Consider the following 22,207-nt stretch of genomic DNA (forward strand, 5'->3'; position numbering starts at 1 on the left):
CACATTGACTCAGTACCGGTACCCCCTGTATATAGCCTCATTATTGTCATTTTATTGTGTTACTTATTGAAGGAAAAAGAGCACACTGCTCTTGATAGTATCACTGATATTTAATAAGCTTACGTATCGGCCTCACGGCCTTCGTCAGAGCTTTTGGGATTTTTGGAAATTTGCACCCTTATGTAGACCTGGCCCCACCCACATCCGTTCTACACATCGAAGGGGGTTGGCGGCAAAGGAAAAACAAATAAGTGCTACCAAATATAACAATATGCATTTCATAGATATTACAAAAGTGTATAAATAAGGCGTATTGAACACGTCTGTAAAACCTCAATGAGGACATAGCAAGTTTTCATTAGTCATCGTACGAAAAATGTCGAAAAATGAGTATTACAATAGGGAAAAACTACAAAACTTTCGTTCAGCAATGGGGTGAAATACTCAACAAATGATCATCAGATTTAATGCTATTAAATCGTGGAACATGTGTCGAAGGAAGTGAAAGAAGTTGAAGTTAAGATTAGCGAACATGAGGCTATAATGAAGGAGATTCTAGGCCCTAATTTTACAGCCATAAACGACACGATCAAGCAGTCCATTGGGAAATACAGAGACTCTCTACAAGCAACAAAGATCAAGAAATACCAGCGAGACACAGAGGACTACCAGCTCAACCAGGTGTACGCATGGGAAGGCCCAAGGACAGGAGCACGGAGAGGCCGACGGAGGGACGCACCACTGATCGGGGGACGCAGATACGCAGCAGCAGGAGGACATGGAAACTCTGACACAGAGGCATCCACCGAGAGCGAATTCCCTACAGACAGTGACTCCAGCTACCATGGCACACAGTCCGTTTTTTTTTAGACCGTAAGCAACAGAGGGCTCCACGAAAGAAAAGAAACGATGCAGGAGAGGCAAGCGGTCGAAGAGGAGACCAGGAACACAGGCCGTGGACACGGAGCTACAGCAGGACGCGGTAATGAACCTCTCCAAAAAAAGACCTTACTGACGCTCAAGTCTCAGTCTTATCTAAGGGCCTCTCTTTTGTACCTACCTAGTTAGGTATTTAGTAAATAAATAATTAAACCCAATTTTGTATTGCTGATTCAAATTGTTAGCCAGGGTTCGTGAAGATAACCAAGAATTTACAACTTTCAGATGAGACTGAAATAAGGTGACGATTAATATTGACTGCTATTGATGTAAAATATTATTAGGTCTTTAAGAGTTTATTCGGAAGATAACAGCTCTATAAATATTCTTTCATGGTGCCCCTCCTCTCTAGTTAATTACATTTACATGATTAGTTCAATCAGGTAATATTAATTACGGAGAAAGTATTTTATAGAATAGCATGTCATAACACTTAATCCGGCATAGCCAAAGACACGACAATGGGCTCTACATTTGCTCCGAGCTATACTAACCTCTATATGGGTCTTTTTGAAGAACGTTTTGTTAATAATGAAAACGAGAATCCATTTTTGAATAAAGTCCTGAAGTGGTATCGATATATTGACAACATTTTTTGTATATGGGAAGGAACTGAAGAAGAGCTGTCAGATTTTATGGCACTACTCAATGACATTGACCCTAATCTCAAATTCACTATTGAACGTGACACTCAACGTGTTCATTATCTCGATATGTGGATTGAGAAATCAAATGGAACCCTGTTTACAACTCTGTATAGAAAAGAAACGGACAGGAATACTCTATTACAGGGTGACAGCTTCCACCCTGAGCCATTAAAAAGAGGACTTCCAAGAAGCCAGTTTTTCAGACTGCGCCGTATATGCCACTCCACAGAGGATTATCTAGAAAAAGCAGCGGAGATGCGCATGAGGTTTCTAAGAAGAGGCTATTCGTCACAATGTGTGGATGAAGCTCATAATTTGGCATTGGAAAAAACACGAGATGAACTGCTACAAAAAAGACCCGCTAAAGCTAAAGAACACTCCGTAATGTTCACAACTACATATACTTTGAATTCGCAAAAAGTGGGAAGTGTGGTCAAGAAACACTGGCATATTTTATCATCGGACCCAGCTTTGCCGGCTGAATTTAAATATCCACCACTTATTGTGTATAGGAGAGGTCGCAATTTACGCGATAAATTGGTTCATGCCAACTGCCAGCCACAAAAGAAAATCAGCCAAGCTCTTTTACGCCCTCTACCAAATGGTAGCTATAAATGCAGAGGATGCGCACAGTGCAACAATATGATGAAGTGTGAATATTTCTGCCACCCACATACAGGAAAACGGTTCCAAATAAATGACATTATTATGTGTTCCACCACCCATGTTATTTACATTATTAAATGTCCATGTGGGCTCTGCTATGTCGGTAAAACCATCCGCTCTCTCAAACAGAGAATTAGTGAACATAAAAGTTCAATCAGGAGAAACGACAGGGATTATCCAGTCGCTGTACATTTCAATGACCTGAAGCACCTTTAGATTTTGTGGCATAGAGAAAGTTAAGATATCAGACAGGGGAGGGGATATTAATAATACTCTGAGTAAAAGACAAAGTTTTGGGATTTTCACCCTCCAGACATTATTTCCTAAAGGACTTAATGATGAAATGCCTATGTATGTTATGTTGTGAATTTGAACATGAAATATGTGCCTATTGTAGATGACTCGTTTTTCGTACGATGTACCCAATGACTAATGAAAACTTGCTATGTCCTCATTGAGGTTTTACAGACGTGTTCAATACGTCTTATTTATACACTTTTGTAATATCTATGAAATGCATATTGTTATATTTGGTAGCACTTATTTGTTTTTCCTTTGCCTCCAACCCCCTTCGATGTGTAGAACGGATGTGGGTGGGGCCAGGTCTACATAAGGGTGCACATTTTTAAAAATCACAAAAGCTCTGACGAAGGCCGATACGTAAGCTTATTAAATATCGGTGATACTATCAAGAGCAGTGTGCGGTTTCCTTTTTCCTTCATCTTGTTCAATTTTTGCCATGCACCTGCAAATTAGATTGCACAGATGTGCGAGTGCCTTTTGAATATTGTGTTACTTATAAAAAAAAAAAAAAAAAAAAAAATATTTACAAAATAAACTTTAACTATTTCTTGAACTGCATTAAGGGCTTGTAAGTAAGCATTTTACAGTACGGTCTACACCTGTTGTATTCGGGGGATGTGACAAATTTGATTTGTCAGGTGGATGGATTATCTTGGCAAAGGAGAAATGTTCACGAACAGGGATGTAAACAAATTTGTGCGTTTTGGGCATAGGGACATTTTTTGGGATATTTTATTTCAGTTTATGAAACATGGGACCAACACTTTACATGTTGCGTTTATATTTTTTGCAGTGTACTATTGCTCAATTGCTGTCCTGTAGATGAGCCCCCAATTCAGATAAGGCAGTGACCAGAAAACTAAGTTACAATACACTCCATTAGAGGTATTGAATATCAACTCACCACCATTTCATGTGTTCATTTGAGGGATAGATGATTGTATTGCCATGATTCCAGATAACTGCAAATGCAGTCTTTTCTATCTGCCCCACCCCCCCCACGGCTCAGCTCCATATCACACAGCCTCTCTCTCTCTCTCTGAAGATATGGCCGTAATAAAATATGACAGGGGAATTAAACACAGATTGAAGAGGCTCTATTAGTTTCATGATCTGAAACCTACCCTTGCATGCGTTATTTGAATGTATATATCAGCTTTATATGCTCTGGAGGGCGGTCTGATGACTCTTTTCATCCCCATGGTTCCTAAGAGGCCCATATCACACTATGAGGGATTGAATAAAAAGGCAAAATGACTGGGATCATAGTATGTTGCTACTGTACTGATAATGCAAGATATTAATAACAGGGGTTCTCTGGTATGTAACATCCCTAGCTCAATATTATTACACCAGCCTGGACAACATGCTGCTCTAACTGCCAGTAGAAAAGAAAAAGCACAATAATGTTAAAGTACACAGTGCTAGCACTCAACCCAAGGGGACCCCAGAGAACCTATTAGTAACGCTGCAGATAAAGAGAGCAGATTAGGCCAATAACTCTACTCTGCCTCTGGCTAGCTATTTCAATTTCCACCAGAGAAGACTGTCCGGATGCTGGTGACATTATTACGAAAAATGATCTCCTTTCATTAACTGCTCTGTGATGAAATCTCCTGGTTGAAGTATTGCACATGGCCTTCAGATAAGAGAGGGCAGTGGTAATGTTCAGAGATGATGATGCTGTAAACCATAAGTAACTTCTTATTGACAAAAATAAGTCCATTGACAAAAGGATTTCAAATGAACTATCAATAGTCTACCTATACAACCTGACTTTAGATTTAGCACATATACAGATAGATATTTTAAAGCTAATAGGTGACACTTCCCCACATGCACCCAGTGATAAACAATGGCTGACTTCAGTCTCAGGTTAAACATTTTCTTTTTTAAGTCTCACATTGCTGCTGCGTAACTTGATGCAGTTTCTGCTTCTCTCGTCCTACTTCCAAACAGAAACCCCTCTTGTGTGGGGAAACAAGCCATCCCTCCCTTCAGGGCAGGGTTAGCAGTCTGCAGGGCTAACTGTGAGTCTACCATTTTACCTTCAACCACTCCTGTACATCAGCTAATCACTGTAGCGCTATCGTTTCCCTTTTAGGGGTTTGAAGAGTGTAGGACATCTAAAAAGCACTCACCTTCCGTGCTCTTGGAGTGGTGCAGAATCCTTCGGTTCATCTCCTCCTTTTCACTCTTCAGCATAGAATTCTCCCTGTCCAGTTCCTCCACTCTCTAAGAAAAAGAAAAAAAAGAACAAGAGCTTGAATAAAATAAAGAAATAGAGACATTAGAAGGAGCTGGTTGGCCGTGAGCACAAGTTCAAGAGCAATTGATTTTGTTTGATCTATTTTCAATTGCTACTTCAATCCGTGGGGAACCTTGAAACACAATAGATGCTACATACTTTAAAGGTCCTCTACAAGTGAGCAAAAGGTCTTTCGTTTATTTCTCTTTAAGTGACTTGAATCTGTAGTTCCTGTGTGTGAGGCTCTCATAGTGATGTCAGACAGAGCTAGAGAGCCAGGGACAGCCCCTGCATTGTTACAAAATGGCCGACTTGACTCGGAGAGAATCAAAGGGCCAAAGAGGGGCGTCCATTACCACTGGGGCACTGCAAAAGCCCACACCCAATGTACATAACAATGTCTTTCCTAATTCCTGTCAGGAGGCCAAAACAATACAAAAATATATGCATTGTATCACTTTCAGGTCAGTAGGAGAACACTGATACAGTCCAATTAAATCCATTGTGAGATTGTTAGAGGAAATCCATTGAGAATCAGGTGTTTTACATTCAGTAAAAACGCTGCTACAAGCATTTTCTGTAGCTACTCAGGCACTTAACGGCTGTTTTCACCAACGCGTTTCAGACAGGAAGGTTTTATTCATTCAACAGAAGGTTCAGTAGTCCAATAACTCTGAATGATGTAAATGGACAGAGAAAGATGGCAACCTGTCTGCTAATCAGAAAAAAGTCTGTCCTAGCTTGAGGTACTGCACAACCGCCATTCATCCTAGTTCATGTGGATGCAGAGGATTGCTCTCTTCAACACTTTGTTAACAGCATACAAAATCCCAACTATTTGTATTTATTAGGGATCCCCATTAGCTGCTGCCAAGGCAACATCTACTCTTCCTGGGGTCCAAACATATTAAAGCACTTACATTACATATAAAACAAAAGATAAAGCAGTGACAGCCTTGTAAAAAGAAAATGTACTTTCGCCCCTTTAGTGATTGATAGCTCACCTGTTCCAGTCCCATCTTCTCGTTGCTGTGCTTCTCCTCCAGCTTCTTCATGTGGGTGTGTGCTTCCTGGAGCTCAGCCCTGAGCTTCTCCAGCTCATCCTGAAGAGAGGTCAACTGACTGCCGTCTCCCTGGCGACTGCGCATCATCTCCAGCTCCTTCTGCAGCTTGTTCACCTCTGAGCCCAGGGAGGCTTTGGCCACCACCAACTGCTCATTCTGAGTCTTCAGATCGTTGGTCTACACAGTGAGACAGGAGAGAGAGCTCTGGTTACTAATATGGGACATCAATTTCAAATCAATCACTTTTTAACATAATTTACAGACAGTTTAGTCTAGCTAAACGGTTTTAGCTGTGCCAAAATATGACTGCAAATGGAAATGAATATTGAGCTGTCTTTGCATTATAGCACTCATTGTGTAGGCTACTAGCCTTATAGAACAGTGTACTCCTATAAAGTGGGTCGAACCATGGTTCTTTGACTGTACCTGGTCATCCATCTTCCTCTGCAGCTGGACGATCTTGTTCTCCATGCCCGTGTTGAGCTTCTTCAGATGTTGAGCGGACCTCGCTTCAATCTTCAGCTGTTTCAGCTCCCGCTTGGCTCGCATGCGGCGGTAGGCACACTGGATGGTGATGGCGGCGTTCCGTGCCCGCCTGAACTTCCTCCTGGTGAGCCAGCCTCGGACATGCTTCTGGATGATCATGGCTTTGTGGTGCAGAAGGAACTGGGGAGGTGGAGAAGGGAGGTAGATAGCAGAGACAAGGAACCATTTATTATACTGTACAATCAATGTGATGGGAAATATGTAGGTAACTTCAGAATTCCCAGTCGGGGAAGTTCTAGAGATCTCAATCCAAAGGGAATCTTGTGTATCTGAGAAGGCACCATAGAAGGCAGCATTTCTGCAAGGTCCGTCTGATCACATTCCATTTCAAATCGGAGGCACTTCGCCTCCAATTTTCCAGTCACACAAACTGGACAACAAGTCCAACACTGAGTCATCTTCTCAGGGAACACTTTACTCCTGATAGATCGCTAATATGTTTCAACAAACCGTCATTCTGTTACCAAACTTTGCATCTGCACTGTTCTTAAAGTGTTTTTGTCCAATTTTCAGTGGATTTAAAAAAAAGTAGTCATTGTGCAAAGAGTTGTATGATTTGTTTAACTTTGCAATCATTGGTTTTTGTTTGGTTTACAGTTGAAGTCGGAAGTTTACATACACCTTAGCCAAATACATTTAAACTCAGTTTTTCACAATTCCTGACATTTAATCCTAGTAAGAATTCCCTGTCTTAGGTCAGTTAGGATCACCACTTTATATCAAGAATGTGAAAGGTCAGAATAATAGTAGAGAGATTGATTTATTTCAGCTTTTATTTCTTTCATCACATTCCCAGTGGGTCAGAAGTTTACATACACTCAATTAGTATTTGGTAGCATTGAATTTAAATTGTTTAACTTGGGTCAAACGTTTCAGGTAGCCTTCCACAAGCTTCCCACAATAAGTTGGGTGAATGTTGGCCCATTCCTACTGACAGAGCTGGTGTAACTGAGTCAGGTTTGTAGGCCTCCTTGCTCGCACATGCTATTTCAGTTCTGCCCACAAATTTTCAATGGGATTGAGGTCAGGGCTTTGTGATGGCCACTCCAATACCTTGACTTTGTTGTCCTTAAGCCATTTTGCCACGACTTTGGAAGTATGCTTGGGGTCATTGTCCATTTGGAAGACCCATTTCCAACCAAGCTTTAACTTCCTGGCTGATGTCTTGAGATGTTGCTTCAATATATGCATATCATTTTCCTTCTTCATGATGCCATCTATTTTGTGAAGTGCACCAGTCCCTCCTGGAGCAAAGCACCCCCACAACATGATGCTGCCACCTCAGTGCTTCACGGTTGGGATGGTGATCTTCGGCTTGCAAGCCTCCCCCTTTCTCCTCCAAACATAACGATGGTCATTATGGCCAAACAGTTCTATTTTTGTTTCATCAGACCAGAGGACATTTCTCCAAAAAGTATGATCTTTGTCCCCATGTGCAGTTGCAAACTGTAGTCTGGCTTTTTTTATGCCGGTTTTGGAGCCGTAGCTTCTTCCTTGCTGAGCGGCCTTTCCAAGTTATGCCGATATAGGACTCATTTTACTGTGGATATAGATACTTTTGTACCTGTTTCCTCCAGCATCTTCACAAGGTCCTTTGCTGTTGTTCTGGGATTTATTTGCACTTTTCGCACCAAAGTACGTTAATCTCTAGGAGACAGAACACGTCTCTTTCCTGAGCGGTATGACGGCTATATGGTCCCATGGTGTTTATACTTGTGTACGATTGTTTGTACAGATGAACGAGGTACTTTCAGGCGTTTGGAAATTGCTCCCAAGGATGAACCAGACTTGTGGAGGTCTACAATTTTCAGATTTCTTTTGATTTTCCCATGATGTCAAGCAAAGAGGCACTGAGTTTGAAGGTAGGCCTTGAAATACATCCACAGGTACACCTCCAATTGACTCAAATGATGTCAATTAGCCTATCAGAAGCTTCTAAAGCCAAGACATCATTTTCTGTAATTTCCAAGCTGTTTAAAGGCACAGTCAACTTAGTGTATGTAAACTTCTGACCCACTGGAATTATGATACAATGAATTATAAGTGAAATAATCTGTATGTAAACAATTGTTGGAAAAATTACTTGTGTCATGCAGAAAGTAGATGTCCTAAACCGACTTGCCAAAACTAGTTTGTTAACAAGAAATGTGTGGAGTGGTTGAAAAACGAGTTTTAATGACTCCAACCTAAGTGTATATAAACCTCCGACTTCAACTGTACATTTTAAAGTGAAAAATTGTATCAGCATCATTCTTTTATGGTGGAATTGCCCGTACAAAACCCAGGAAAGAGAAGGTGAAAAGGTGAGCCAGTGACATGACAGGTAGTGTTGTGGTTGTAATACCTCCTGGAAGATCCTGCGCGTTAACATGCCCCTGGTAAAGGCCTGGATGGTGACAACAGCCTGTCTCACTCTTAGATAATCCCTCCGCTCTCTGACCATACGATACTGCTTCTGGCAGATCAGAGCAGCGCGGGTTAGACGCAGCTGCTCCGCATACCTGAGACAGACGGGAGAGAAAGACGGCAAAAAGAGGAGGAAATAAGTTACTGGCACTGATATTGCCAAAAACATTTGAGATAAGTGATTCATGACGCTTTTTGTGTGATATATCAAGAAAAATACAATTATTTGTATTGAATTGACCGGCTGCTTTGTTATTGTAACAGAATGTAGTGTTTCTCCTCTCACCTGCGGGCCATGTATCCACGGCCATATCTCTGCAGGTTGATGGCCGACTTCCGGATCTTCTGGTAGCGGACCCTCTGCAGCCAGCCTCGCACCGTCTTCTGGATCTTGATGCAGGCGGAGCGGAACTTGTCTGCCCTCAGCTTCTCCAGGTAGGCCACTTGGCCTGCTCTGAAGAAGATCTTGGTCTTACCAAACTGGAACTTGTCTGGGTCCTGGTGAGAGAGAAAAACAGCTCCATTTTGTTTCCATTAATTCATTAACGTCAGTTCGATCAACTGAGCATCAAGGCAGTTACATCAGTGGGCATGACCAAACACAAGGTTAATTAGTTTCCACCCAGCTAAGAAATCCATTACATATTTTCCAAAGATTGAACACATTTATTAACCTGAATAAACTCCATATTATCTTGCTCATGTACAGAGATGGAGAAAAGCAAGAAGCCAAGAGAATACCTCCCAGACTATGCATACATAATTCTCCATCATTCCTAAAGAGCACAGCACTATTCCTCCATCAGGACTGAAACTCATGATCTGCCTTTTTACATCCCCATTCCCCAGGTTATACATTCAAAGCTGTTTCCTCCCAACACTGGATAAGTTAACATATAATGTATCAGAACAGACATGCAGTAGGTTCTATAATGTAACGATGGACGGCTCCTGAAGGAGTTAGGGAGCTCTGTTGAAAAGAACAACATTCTTCAACCAGGGGAGGAACAAAAGTAATCCAAGAGAGATTTCTTCAGACATTCGTACATTTCCTCTCCCATCTTGATTGGGGCTTCTGGGCTGAAACAACTCTTTCTTACCTTGACCAGGGTCTCCAGCAGGTTCCTGCACACCAGCTTCTTGTCTCCAACGGTCATATCTGACTTCTTCATGAGGACTCTGTATCTGTTGAAGAAGTCTGGGTACGTCCACCTGGAATCACAAAGGACTGGCTGAGAATCAAATATATCAGAAAAATATATGTTTTAAAATCCTTAAGAGTCAATTGACAATCTAATTAACATAATAAAAAAATCTCCATCAAAATCAGTCTCTCACTAACACGAGGGTGATTTCCGTTTTGCTCTACAACACCCCACAAGTGTCACGGGCCTCATCTGAAGGTAACCCGATACCGGTTTTTAAAAAATTATGAAAGTAGTTTTGTACCAACAAAAAAAGGGGTTAAATGTGTGTCCAAAAAAAGTATATATTTCATCAGCTTTCTTATAACTCCTAAGAATAGGACAGATACTTCAAAACCTTATTCCTTATCATACATTTTTTCACTGTCTGTTTTGCCATTTATGAACATCTTAGTCAATGCGTTTCTATAGGCTATAGTAGTAAAATTCAATATTTTATCAAATCATTTTTCAATATATATTTTTGATACCTATACAGTAGGTGTCCTAAAATTCAAAATAAAATATCTAACTGATCCATGGTATGACCATCTTAAAAAATTATATATGCTAGCTTAGTAAAACCCAGTGGTGCATTGCTCTCCTCCTGTTCTCCCTCAGGGAAGCAATCATCTCAGGAGAGACGGAATTCAATTTCACCCCTGCTTAGGAGATCGAGAAAGCCCATTACGTCACAGAGGAGTACCTTAACAATCACATCCTATTCTATTGTAATATATAGTAGAATAATAATATATGCCATTTAGCAAACACTTTTAGCCAAAGCGACTTACAGACTTGCGTGCATAATTTTTGGGGGGTGGCCCCAGCGGGAATCAAACCCACGCCCCGTGGCATTGCAAGCGCCATGCTCTACTAACTGAGCCACAAAGCACTACAACTCATTTCTGTGCTTCGACTATCGCACACAGCAGAGAGCGTAACAGTAGTGCTCTGTGTATGAGAAGCATCTTACCTTGATGGGTACCCAGCAGCACTGATGCGGATGGTCTCCAGGACTCCACATGCTCTCAGTTGCTGCACAGCTCTCCTAGACTCAAACCTGCAACAAAGACGGGGACAAAATAAGTTTTGTTTTTAGTTTAGGTTTATTAATTGACCCATTTTAAAAACAAGCACATGCATTTAAAAAATAATAATAATACATACATGTAAATGAGTAAAATCATCAAGGATAACACAATAAAGTCTGACTTATTTCCATTGTGATCCTCTTGTGACAAGATGGCTCGGCAAGATCAGCAAAACGGTTTTACACTGTATGCAGCGAACACTAACACAAAGAACACACATACAAAGTTTCTAGATTGTTCCACCATCACAATGAAAACCCACTTGCATTCTGGGAAGAGGGTTAGTTACAATACACAGACAAGTAAAAGCTGTTCCTCTCTTCCTACCTGAGCTTAAACTTCTCTTTTAGCATTGTGCACATCTCCATTAGGTAGAAGACAGAGGCATTGAGAGGATGTGAATGTTAGTCGGCTAGGTGCTGCCTTGGCAGACTGACTGTGTGTCCTTACATACAGCCTTCAGTATGTTTGCTACAGTCCAGCCACAGCATGTGACTCACGCAGGCACACCATTCGATTTAGAGACCTTGAATAGGCCCTTGTGCTGAAGAATGCGTCAAGAAGATGCCAACATAACCTGACCTCTGCTTCTTTCTTGTTTTTCTGAAGTAAACATTCTGTCTACAATGTGTGCTGTTTAAGACCGATACACTTCCTAAACCGAACATCTCAAATCAAAAGCCTGTGGGTATCTGCATTGACAACATCCCATCTTGTATAGGTCATTGCATTTGCTATATTTAGTGTTTTCTCAGGAGTTAGGATATCTAGAGTGCTGGTTTAAATGTCCCATTCTACACTGCTTATCAAGACAACATTGTTTATTGAGTCTTTATTTTGGATGAGAGTTTCCAGTAATAGTCAACATGGTTGTGCCAGGGTGAGCAAGAGAAAAATGTATGATTAAGATTAAAGGTAGACTCAGCGATATGGCATAGATGCAGAAAGTAAACAGCATTGCGGGCCAATTTCCACAACAACTAAGAGCATTGAAGCGTGATGCTCAACTTCTCAGCTGTTTTGGGTCCAGTGGCTACCACGCTGTGAACAGCATGAAGCGAACCTGTGCACATGCGCAGATACTGTGTGTGACTGTGTGAGAGCAAAGTCTTGCATCTCGCTCATCTCAATATCTGCGGTGCTGCTCGTGGTGATGTCATTTCACAGTCTACCTTTAAGACGAAGATCACTTCATACGTCAACTGTACCAACTCCCGCTTCATCCCAACCCCTCCCAAAGACACACATACATAGGCTGCTGGGGGAGGGGGGGCTGATACACTGGGTGCCCATGGAGCAGTTGTTGTGGGGGCCACAACGACAGGCGATGGCATCTTTGATATCAGCTACCCTCTGGTTGCTAGCTCACTTCAACAGATTTTCCTCGTTGGACACGGGATTCGATCTGGCAACCCTCTGTTTACTGGCTCACCCCTCTAACTGCTAGGCTACCTGCCACCCCAGAGCTTGCACAGTGCTGAAGGGGACTTGAGAGTTACTCAACAAGAGAGAGAGAATCAGTACCTCAGGCTACACTAGGGCGAAGGCAACCAAAGAATAAACACAGCATGCACACCCAGGTGATGTCGCTCTGTCTATCCCACACAATACTATCTCCTGACTGTCTTTCCACCTGACTACATGCATGTTCTTTAGAGTTCTATTACATATGCAAATATTACCTCACCATGACCATACCACATGTTTCTTAAGCTGTGGGAGACCACAGGCTTATAAGTCTGATTAGGGAAGGGAGTCAAGGTATGAATATTTACTCACGAGAATGCCTCCTTCTCGTCATTAGGCTTGATGCAACGCACATAGTGGGGGGTGGTGGCATTCAGGGTCTCCATGAGAAGCTGCAGGGAGCTACGGAACTACAGTAAACAAACACAGAAGGGGATGAGAATTTCCGCAAACGCAGAGTTAAACATCTACGATGGGGAAAGTTCTTACTCCCCCAAACATTTTCAAAATACAGACTTGTTATGTCATTGCTTTCTATTGAAAGGTTCAATACACTCTTTAGAAATGCACTATGACAATGGCACAGACAGACTCCTGCCCAAAGGCACGTTGATTGAACTCAGGCCTCATAGTGTCAGAGGGGATGCTAACCTGGTGGCCCACGGTTTTCCTGTGCTCCTTGTTGGGGACTTTGGGTGTTGGTTTGGACGCCCGCACGTTGACCCTGGAGGACTTGCTGGAGGAAGATGTGGAAATGCTGCTGTCTTTATTAGTGTCCTGGAACAGATCTGCCACGAGCTGGAACTGGGAGATGGGGGACAAGTTAATCACATTAATCATTCATATGTTTAGCAGAGGGTTTCATCCAAACAACTTATCATAAAACAGATTATATTATAACCGATTTTACAGCTGGATAACAACATCAAATCCCCAAACCACACCAAAAGTTGCGTGAAATTTCTACAGTTTTTCATAAGATACAAATCGTGCTATACTGCAGGATCCAGTGAAATAGCAGTGTGTGTTAAAGAACTGTCACGAATGTCGTAATCCTCCTCGTCTGAGGAGGAGTAAGGATCGGACCAAAACGCAGCGTGGTTTGAATACATACTTAATTTAATGAACGAAGACGAAGAACACTAGACAAACTATACAAAAACAACAAACGAACGTGAAGCTATAAATAAACAGTGCAGACACAGGCACCTGGCATAGACAATAACCCACAACCCACAATACAAAACAGGCTACCTAAATATGGTTCCCAATCAGAGACAACGCAAAACACCTGCCTCTGATTGAGAACCATATCAGGCCAAACACAGAAATAGACAAACCAGACATACAACATAGAATGCCCACACAGATCACACCCTGACCAACCAAGACATAAAACATACAAAGCAAACTATGGTCAGGGTGTGACAGTACCCCCCCCCCCCCCCACAAGGTGCGGACTCCGGCCGCAAAACCTGAACCTACAGGGGAGGGTCTGGGTGGGCTTCTGTCCGCGGTGGCGGGACGTGGCCCCCACTCCACCATAGTCAATCCCCGCTTCCGTGGCCTCCTAGGAACGGCAACCCTCCTAAATGACCCCACTGGACTGAGGGGCGCCTCTGGACTGAGGGGCAGCTCCGGACTGAGGGGCGGCTCCGGACTGAGGGGCGGCTCAGGACTGAGGGGTGGCTCATGACTGGCGGGCGGCTCCTGACTGGCGGGCGGCTCTGGCGGCTCCTGACTGGCGGGCGGCTCTGGCGGCTCCTGACTGGCGGGCGGCTCTGGCGGCTCCTGACTGGCGGGCGGCTCTGGCGGCTCCTGACTGGCGGGCGGCTCTGGCGGCTCCTGACTGGCGGGCGGCTCTGGCAGCTCCTGACTGGCGGGCGGCTCTGGCGGCTCCTGACTGGCGGGCGGCTCTGGCGGCTCTGGGCAGACGGGCAGCTCAGGCGGCGCTGGGCAGACGGGCAGCTCAGATGGCGCTGGGCAGACGGGCAGCTCAGGCTTGCCGAGGCGCACTGTAGGCCTGGTGCGTGGTGCCGGAACTGGTGGTACCGGACTGGGGACACGCACCACTGGGCGAGTGCGGGGAGGAGGAACAGGGCGTACTGGACTCTGGAGACACACATGAAGCCTGGTGCGTGGTGTTGGCACTGGTGGTACTGGGCTGGTGCGAGGGGTTGCCACAGGCGGACTGGTGCGTGGAGAAGGCACCGGATAGACCGGACCGTGGAGGCGCACTACAGGTCTCGAGCACCGAGCCTGCCCAACCCTACCTGGCTGAATACTCCCCGTGGCCATGCCAGTACGGCGAGGTGGAATAAGCCGCACTGGGCTATGTACACGTATGGGAGACACCATACGTAGGGCTGGTGCCATGTACCCTGGCCCAAGGAGACGCACTGGTGACCAGATGCGTAGAGCCGGTTTCATGGCACCTGGCTCGATGCCCACCCTAGCCCGGCAGATACGAGGAGCTGGAATGTACCGCACCGGGCTATGCACACGCACCGGGGACACCGTGCGCATCTCTGCATAACACGGTGCCTGCCCGGTCGCTCTCTCTCCACGGTAAGCACAGGGAGTTGGCTCAGGTCTCCTACCTGGCTTAACACCACTCCCCGTGTCCCGCGCTTTCGTGCAGCCTCCTCATACCACCGCCTCTCCGCTTTCGCTGCCTCCAGCTCAGCTTTGGGGCGGCGATACTCACCAGCCTGTTTCCATGGTCCCTTTCCGTCCAGTATTTCCTCTCATGTCCAGAAATCCTGACCTCGCTGTCTCTCCTGCTCCTGCCCGTTACCACGCTGCTTGGTCCTTGGTTGGTGGGTTATTCTGTCACTAACGTCGTAATCCTCCTCGTCTGAGGAGGAGTAAGGATCGGACCAAAACGCAGCGTGGTTTGAATACATACTTAATTTAATGAACGAAGACGAAGAACACTAGACAAACTATACAAAAACAACAAACGAACGTGAAGCTATAAATAAACAGTGCAGACACAGGCACCTGACATAGACAATAACCCACACCCCACAATTCAAAACAGGCTACCTAAATATGGTTCCCAATCAGAGACAACGCAAAACACCTGCCTCTGATTGAGAACCATATCAGGCCAAACACAGAAATAGACAAACCAGACATACAACATAGAATGCCCACACAGATCACACCCTGACCAACCAAAACATAAAACATACAAAGCAAACTATGGTCAGGGTGTGACAAGAACACTGATGAGACTACAGTAGTGAAGAGCATGGCTGGACGGAACGTCAATAAACCAGCGTTCAGTGTTCAATAAGGACCATTCTGTAATCACATCTCCTCAGCAGAACCAGTGAAGGGGACCAATCAAGCAGCAGCATCACATCTGATCATGACAGATAGAGGTGTATGCAGAGGGAATACTGATACTGGCACATTCATATTCCTGTCACAGATACGGCTGGTGTGAGGAGACTAATGATACAATCCAGTCCCACCATACATACTGATAACTATTCTCTCATACTCCTCTCTGCCAAACTTGCCAAGAGTGTTTCATTCTGACATGAACATTAACGTTCTTCAGGACAATGTTTCCTTCATAGCTTTGTAAAAAAATAAGCTCTCTGTAAGCTGGATTGTATTTATGGTCCTTCTATGAATATTTGTGGAGATTCCTTGCTCCATCCTTCTCCTCAGGCTTGGGGCTTGAGTTAGCAGGGCTGTCAGGCTGTGAGATATTACAGTAATGGTCCACTGTGGAAAGTATTATCAGCTGGAGGAAGTTTCATGACCCTCACGAGTCCTCTAAGGCTCCACTCTGTTGACAGGTTTCTCTGTCACTGTCATCCTCAGCTAGATATGAGGGTTTAATGAGCTAGGGCCTCAGAGACAACTATGGTGCAAAACTCACACAAGAAAGATAACTGAAATGACAGGTATAGAGACAGAAATGCAGTACAGGATATTTTACAATATTGAGACTGCCATCACCAGGGCTGTACCTATTATGTCTTCATCACTGCTTTTGTTTAGCAAACCTTGACTGCATCTAAAATGTATTTGTTCTATTCAGTCCTTCTGATACTCCTCCGTGCTGTTCAACAGAGCTTGGTGTCTTTCTGATAGAAAATTGATTTGTTTCCACTGACAAGATGCTTTTAGACAGAACATGAAATATGAAATCTCTCCTTGCCTCTCAATATTCCCTCTCATTTACATGCTCTTAATGGCTGTTTCATTAGTAATGCTGAGGAGAGGACATTAGGAGAGAGGAAGTCAAGATGGAAGAAAGTGAAAGGGCAGAATACAAACACCAGATGAAGGGAACTAAAGTTGGTATTTGTCCCAAAGAGAGTGAGTGGCAGTGGGATTGTGAAAGTTAACTGAAATTAACTGAACTCAAATGACTGAGAAAGCCAATGCACACTTGGTTTATATCGCAAAGGTCATGCAGAGAACATGTGCTGAAGTTAGGTTCCAATCCAGCAGTTTGAGTTTGGCTTGGAGAGGCAGGAGTCAGAGGACCTCCAGAAAGAGTGTGTGTGTGTCTATGTGTGTTGTGATTGTGACAGTTCATCTGCAATATAGTAGAATGTTGATATGACTGCTTAATTAACATTCAATGTATTTCAAATTAGAATGTAAAGCAGGATTTAAAACTGTAAGATTCATGTGAAGTGTTGACAAGTTGTCAGCCTGGCTTTAAACAACAACTCTATCTGATAGGAGCTATACTTCCCAGAATAGGAACCTGTGAAACGCTTTCAACTTGACACTTTCTAAATCATGTAACTTTTTTGCATAGTTTCACTCTGTCCCAAAACTGAAGCCTCTTTAAGCAGTAAACTAATTTGGTAAAAGCTTTACAGCGCTGCTTTTCTAAGAAAGAAGTCCATAAATGCAGTGAAAGCCAAAGGGTTGGATGTTAAATCAGGTAAAGCTTAAAAATAGACATCTTTCTCCAGTTAAGTGGGCAGTGTGTTTAGTGTGAGAGGTGTCCACTATATGATATAGGAAATAAGCAGGAGTATTATTATGGCTGTGATATTGTGCTCGTGGCTTAATGATATTATTCTCTCTCACCTTGCTGGCCTTCAGAATGTTAATCTGTTCCTCGTAGACAGTGTCTCTGTTCTTCTCCAGGAACCCGTCACACTGGTACTCAACCTGCCAGGGACAGAGGTAGACATAATGGACTGCACTTATAGAAATATACAGTACATCTAAATACACTGACAACTAAATAAGCAAACATTTAATCAACTATGGTAATTACAGTGCCTTCAAAAAGTATTCATACCCCTGACTTATTTCACATTTTGTTGTATTACAGCATGAATTCAAAATTGATCAAATACTTTTTTCCCCCTCACCCATCTGCACACAATACCCCATAATGACAAAGTGAAAACTTGTTTTTAGAAATGTTTGCAAATGTATTGAAAATTAAATACAGAAATATCTCATTTACATAAGTATTCACACCCCTGAGTCAATAGATGTTAGAATAATCTCTGGCAGTGATTACAGCTGTGAGTCTTTCTGGGTAAGTCTAAGAGCTTTAATCACCTGGATTGTACAATATTTGCACATTATTATTTGTTTAATTCATCACGCTCTGTCAAATTGGTTGTTGATAATAGCTGGACAGCCATTTTCAAGTCTTGCCATAGATTTTCAAGTTTTAGGTTATGTTCCTGCTGAAAGGTGAATTTGTCTCTCAGTGTCTGTTGAAAAGCAGACTGAATTAGATTTTCCTCTAGGACTGTGCCTGAGCTTAGCTCTATTCCGTTTCTTTTTATCCCAAAAAACTCCCTAGTCCTTGCCAATGACAAGCATACCCATAACATGATGCAGCATAACATGATGCAGCCACCACCATACTTGAAAATGTGTACTCAGGGATGTGTTGTGTTGGATTTGCCCCAAACATATTCAGCACATGTCACGTTCCTGACCTGTTTTCTGTTAGTTTTGTATGTGTTAGTTGGTCAGGACGTGAGTTTGGGTGGGCAGTCTATGTTTTCTGTTTCTATGTTGGTTTAAGGGTGACCTGATATGGCTCTCAATTAGAGGCAGGTGGTTTTCATTTCCTCTGATTGAGAGTCATATTAAGGTAGGTGTTTTCACACTGTTTGTGGTGGGTGGTTGTCTTCCGTGTCTGTGTATGTTGCGCCACACGGGACTGTTTCGGTATGTTTGTTCGTTCGGTTTTTGTGTAGTCTGTTTTCCCGGTTCGTGCGTTCTTCGTGTTACATGTAAGTTCTTACGTTCAGGTCAGTCTACGTTGTTTTGTTATTTTGTAATCCTTCCAAGTGTTTGTTTTCGTGTTTCGTCGTTTGTTTTAATAAATCATTATGTATTCACAACCCGCTGCGTCTTGGTTCAATCCATGCTCCTCCTCTTCGGATGAAGAGGAGGAGGAAAGCCGTTACAGCACATGAAAAGGCATTTCTTTGCCATTTTTTTTGTTGCAGTTTTACTTTAGTGCCTTATTGCAAACAGGAGGCATGTTTTGGAATATTTTTATTCTGTACACTCTGTCATTTAGGTTAGTATTGTGGAGTAACTACAATGTTGTTGATCCATCCTCAGTTTTATATCACAGCCATTAAACTCTGTAACTGTTTTAAAGTCACCATTGGCCTCATGGTGAAATCCCTGAGCAGTTTCCTTACTCTCTGGCAACTGAGTTAGTGACTGGGTGTGTTGATATACCATACAAAGTGTAAATAATAACTTAACCATGCCCAAAGGGATATTCGATGTCTGCTTTTTTATTTTTTTACCCATCTACCAATAGAGCCCCTTTGTGAGGCATTGGAAAACACTATTATTGCACACAGAGTGAGTCCATGCAACTTATTTTGTGACTTTTGAAGCACATTTTTACTCCTGAACTTATTTAGGCTTGACATAACAAAGGGATTGAACACTTTTTGACTCAAGAAATATCAGGTTTTAAATTGTAATTAATTTGTAAACATTTCTAAAAACATAATTCCACTTTGACATTATGGAGTATTATATGTAGGCCAGTGACACAAAATCAACATTTAATCCATATTAAATTCAGGCTGTAACACAACAAAACGTGGAAATAGTGAAGGCGTGTGAATACTTTCTGAAGGCACCATATGTTCAATTATGGACTCTGGATAGTTGTTGGGTCAAATCGCAAAAGAGCCACACAATCCTGCTGTTGTGCCCTTCAGCAAGCCACTTACAGGAACTGTAATTGCTTAACTAACTAAACAACCAGCTGTATATCAAATTATTTAATGTATGATGCAGTTTAAACAGAAGCATTTGCTGAGAACAGAAAGTTATGAACCAGATTAGTTCATATTCTGAGTTTATGAAAGTGTTCAGTCAGATGTTGAGTAACATGGGGAAATGAGTGCAGGCATTGATTGGAAGGAGATCCCTCTCAGTCAGAGTCTATCGTCGTTCCCATTTGTCTGTCCATCAGCAGCCCCAGCCTCCAGGCCAGTCTGGTCTAACACTTTACCCTAGCTCTCTCCTCTTTCTCACAGATAGGGTTGCAGGTTGTTCTCATTATACCAGGATGTGAGATAGAAAGAGCAGTGAGTGAATGTAGGTCCTACACGTTTTCACTTGGAGAGGGAGTTAGATGAAGAGAAACACCCTAAGGGAATCGGTTTAACGCCATCTTAACAGAGGAGAGCTGGGGGCATCCTCTCTACATTAACAGGACTCTCATATACCTTGTTTGTTAGGGAAATTACCATGTTAAATAAAGGACAACGCTATGGCTGCCTGCCTTTCATCTATTTACACGACCCACATTTGGCATCAGACACACAGGCAGCACTTCACTGGGGAAGTCTGTATTTAAAGTGCTAGCTTCTCTAAGTAGGAGCTAGTGTTGCTCTTTGAGTTAATTAGAGCTTGTGTGATAATGAGGAGTGGAGAGGACACTGAGCTCACTCACACCAACAATATACAGTACTCACACCAACACTAGATTACACCAACACTATACAGTAATCACACCAACACTATACAGTACTCACACCAACACTATACTCACACCAACACTATACAGTACTCACACCAACACTATATTACACCAACACTATACAGTACTCACACCCACGCTATACAGTACTCACACCCACGCTATACAGTACTCACACCCACACTATACAGTACTCAAACCCACACTATACTCACACCAACACTGAAGCAGTTTGGTTTAAATACGTTACCTTGCTTAAAGGGTCAATCTGCAGTTGAAACAATAACAAACCGCCACGCAGCCACTGATTTGGTAAATAATTCAGGATGGGGCTGGAGAAATGTAATCACTCTCAGATTAATAGACAGAGCTATGGATGCAAGGACTGGCCATCCATGAGATTGGATGTTCCAGTTTTAACCATGTTTTGACGCAATACAGTGTTAACAATTGCATTGTTTACAAACAAAGGGATAAACAAGCTTCTATTTTGGGTTCTGATGGGTTAAGACAGTTGGACTAAGCTCATGAGGCATGTATAAATTATACTCTTCAAGAATCAATGGGTATATATCATGTTTTTATTTATTTATATATATATATATATTTTTATTTATTTAATTGTATCCCCTTTTCTCCCCAATTTTCGTGGTATCCAATCGCTAGTAATTACTATCTTGTCTCATCGCTACAACTCCCGTACGGGCTCGGGAGAGACGAAGGTCGAAAGCTGCTTCTTAACACAGCGCGCCTCCAACCCGGAAGCCAGCCGCACCAATGTGTCGGAGGAAACACCGTGCACCTGGCCCCCTTGGTTAGCGCGCACTGCGCCCGGCCCGCCACAGGAGTCGCTGGAGCGCGATGAGACAAGGATATCCCTACCGGCCAAACCCTCCCTAACCCGGACGACGCTAGCCCAATTGTGCGTCGCCCCACGGACCTCCCGGTCGCGGCCGGCTGCGACAGAGCCTGGGCGCGAACCCAGAGACTCTGGTGGCGCAGCTAGCACTGCGATGCAGTGCCCTAGACCACTGCGCCAATATATCATGAATTTAAAAGTAAAAAATGGATGTAGCAATCGCAGATTGCCCGTTTAAGGCCAATGATGACCTCAACCAACAACCTTGGGGTCATCAAATGTCACCTAACTGAAGAGCCATACATACAGGTCTACCCACCTTATCAGCAAAGTGAATGACAATGAAAGATGTGTTGGACATCCGTGGTTTCTGGAAATGGACGCTGCTTGAAAGGCGATCGTACAGCTTCTGGCACCAGTTCTGATCTGTCCCTTTTGGCACCTGTAGCAGCAGCGGGTGGAGGAAAAGAAGGAAAGAGATAGAGATGATATAAAATCATGGAGGAAACCAAAACGTTCTACCCACGTTATTTGTGCTCAGAATCCTCATTATTTTGAGGTTGTCCCAAATTATCGTCAATAACTTCAAAGGGCTGGGGGATGAGACAGGATGAGTGAAATAAATAAGTAATCTGTTTTGTTCCAAAGGCTTTAACTCATAAAGATTTGGATGCAGGCAGGGGAAACAGAAGCAGGCCACGATGTGTACATTACAGCAGGATGAATCCCATTAACTGAGGCAAGAGGTTTAAAATGCTGGGATCAGCAGTACGCTTTGCTCTGCTCCCCACTTCAACACCTGAGACTACTTAAGT

At 43.2% G+C, this 22,207-nt stretch overlaps 1 protein-coding gene across 1 annotated transcript in view; it reads right to left on the reverse strand.

Moving 5' to 3' along the window:
* LOC120044815 (unconventional myosin-Vb-like) overlaps positions 1-22,207 on the reverse strand; it is an 84,410-nt gene that overhangs the window by 24,247 nt on the left and 37,956 nt on the right. The window contains exons 13-23 of the mRNA XM_038989487.1: positions 21,712-21,834; positions 17,635-17,718; positions 13,216-13,368; positions 12,877-12,974; positions 10,980-11,066; positions 9,920-10,031; positions 9,106-9,317; positions 8,758-8,914; positions 6,294-6,533; positions 5,808-6,044; positions 4,697-4,790 (exon numbers count right to left, since the gene is read on the reverse strand). Coding sequence (XP_038845415.1) covers positions 4,697-4,790; positions 5,808-6,044; positions 6,294-6,533; positions 8,758-8,914; positions 9,106-9,317; positions 9,920-10,031; positions 10,980-11,066; positions 12,877-12,974; positions 13,216-13,368; positions 17,635-17,718; positions 21,712-21,834 — 1,597 coding nt within the window. The remainder of the gene's footprint in view (positions 1-4,696; positions 4,791-5,807; positions 6,045-6,293; positions 6,534-8,757; positions 8,915-9,105; positions 9,318-9,919; positions 10,032-10,979; positions 11,067-12,876; positions 12,975-13,215; positions 13,369-17,634; positions 17,719-21,711; positions 21,835-22,207) is intronic.

The sequence above is a fragment of the Salvelinus namaycush genome, chromosome 3 (assembly GCF_016432855.1).
Source record: "Salvelinus namaycush isolate Seneca chromosome 3, SaNama_1.0, whole genome shotgun sequence".
In the NCBI taxonomy this organism is placed as follows: Eukaryota; Metazoa; Chordata; class Actinopteri; order Salmoniformes; family Salmonidae; genus Salvelinus; species Salvelinus namaycush.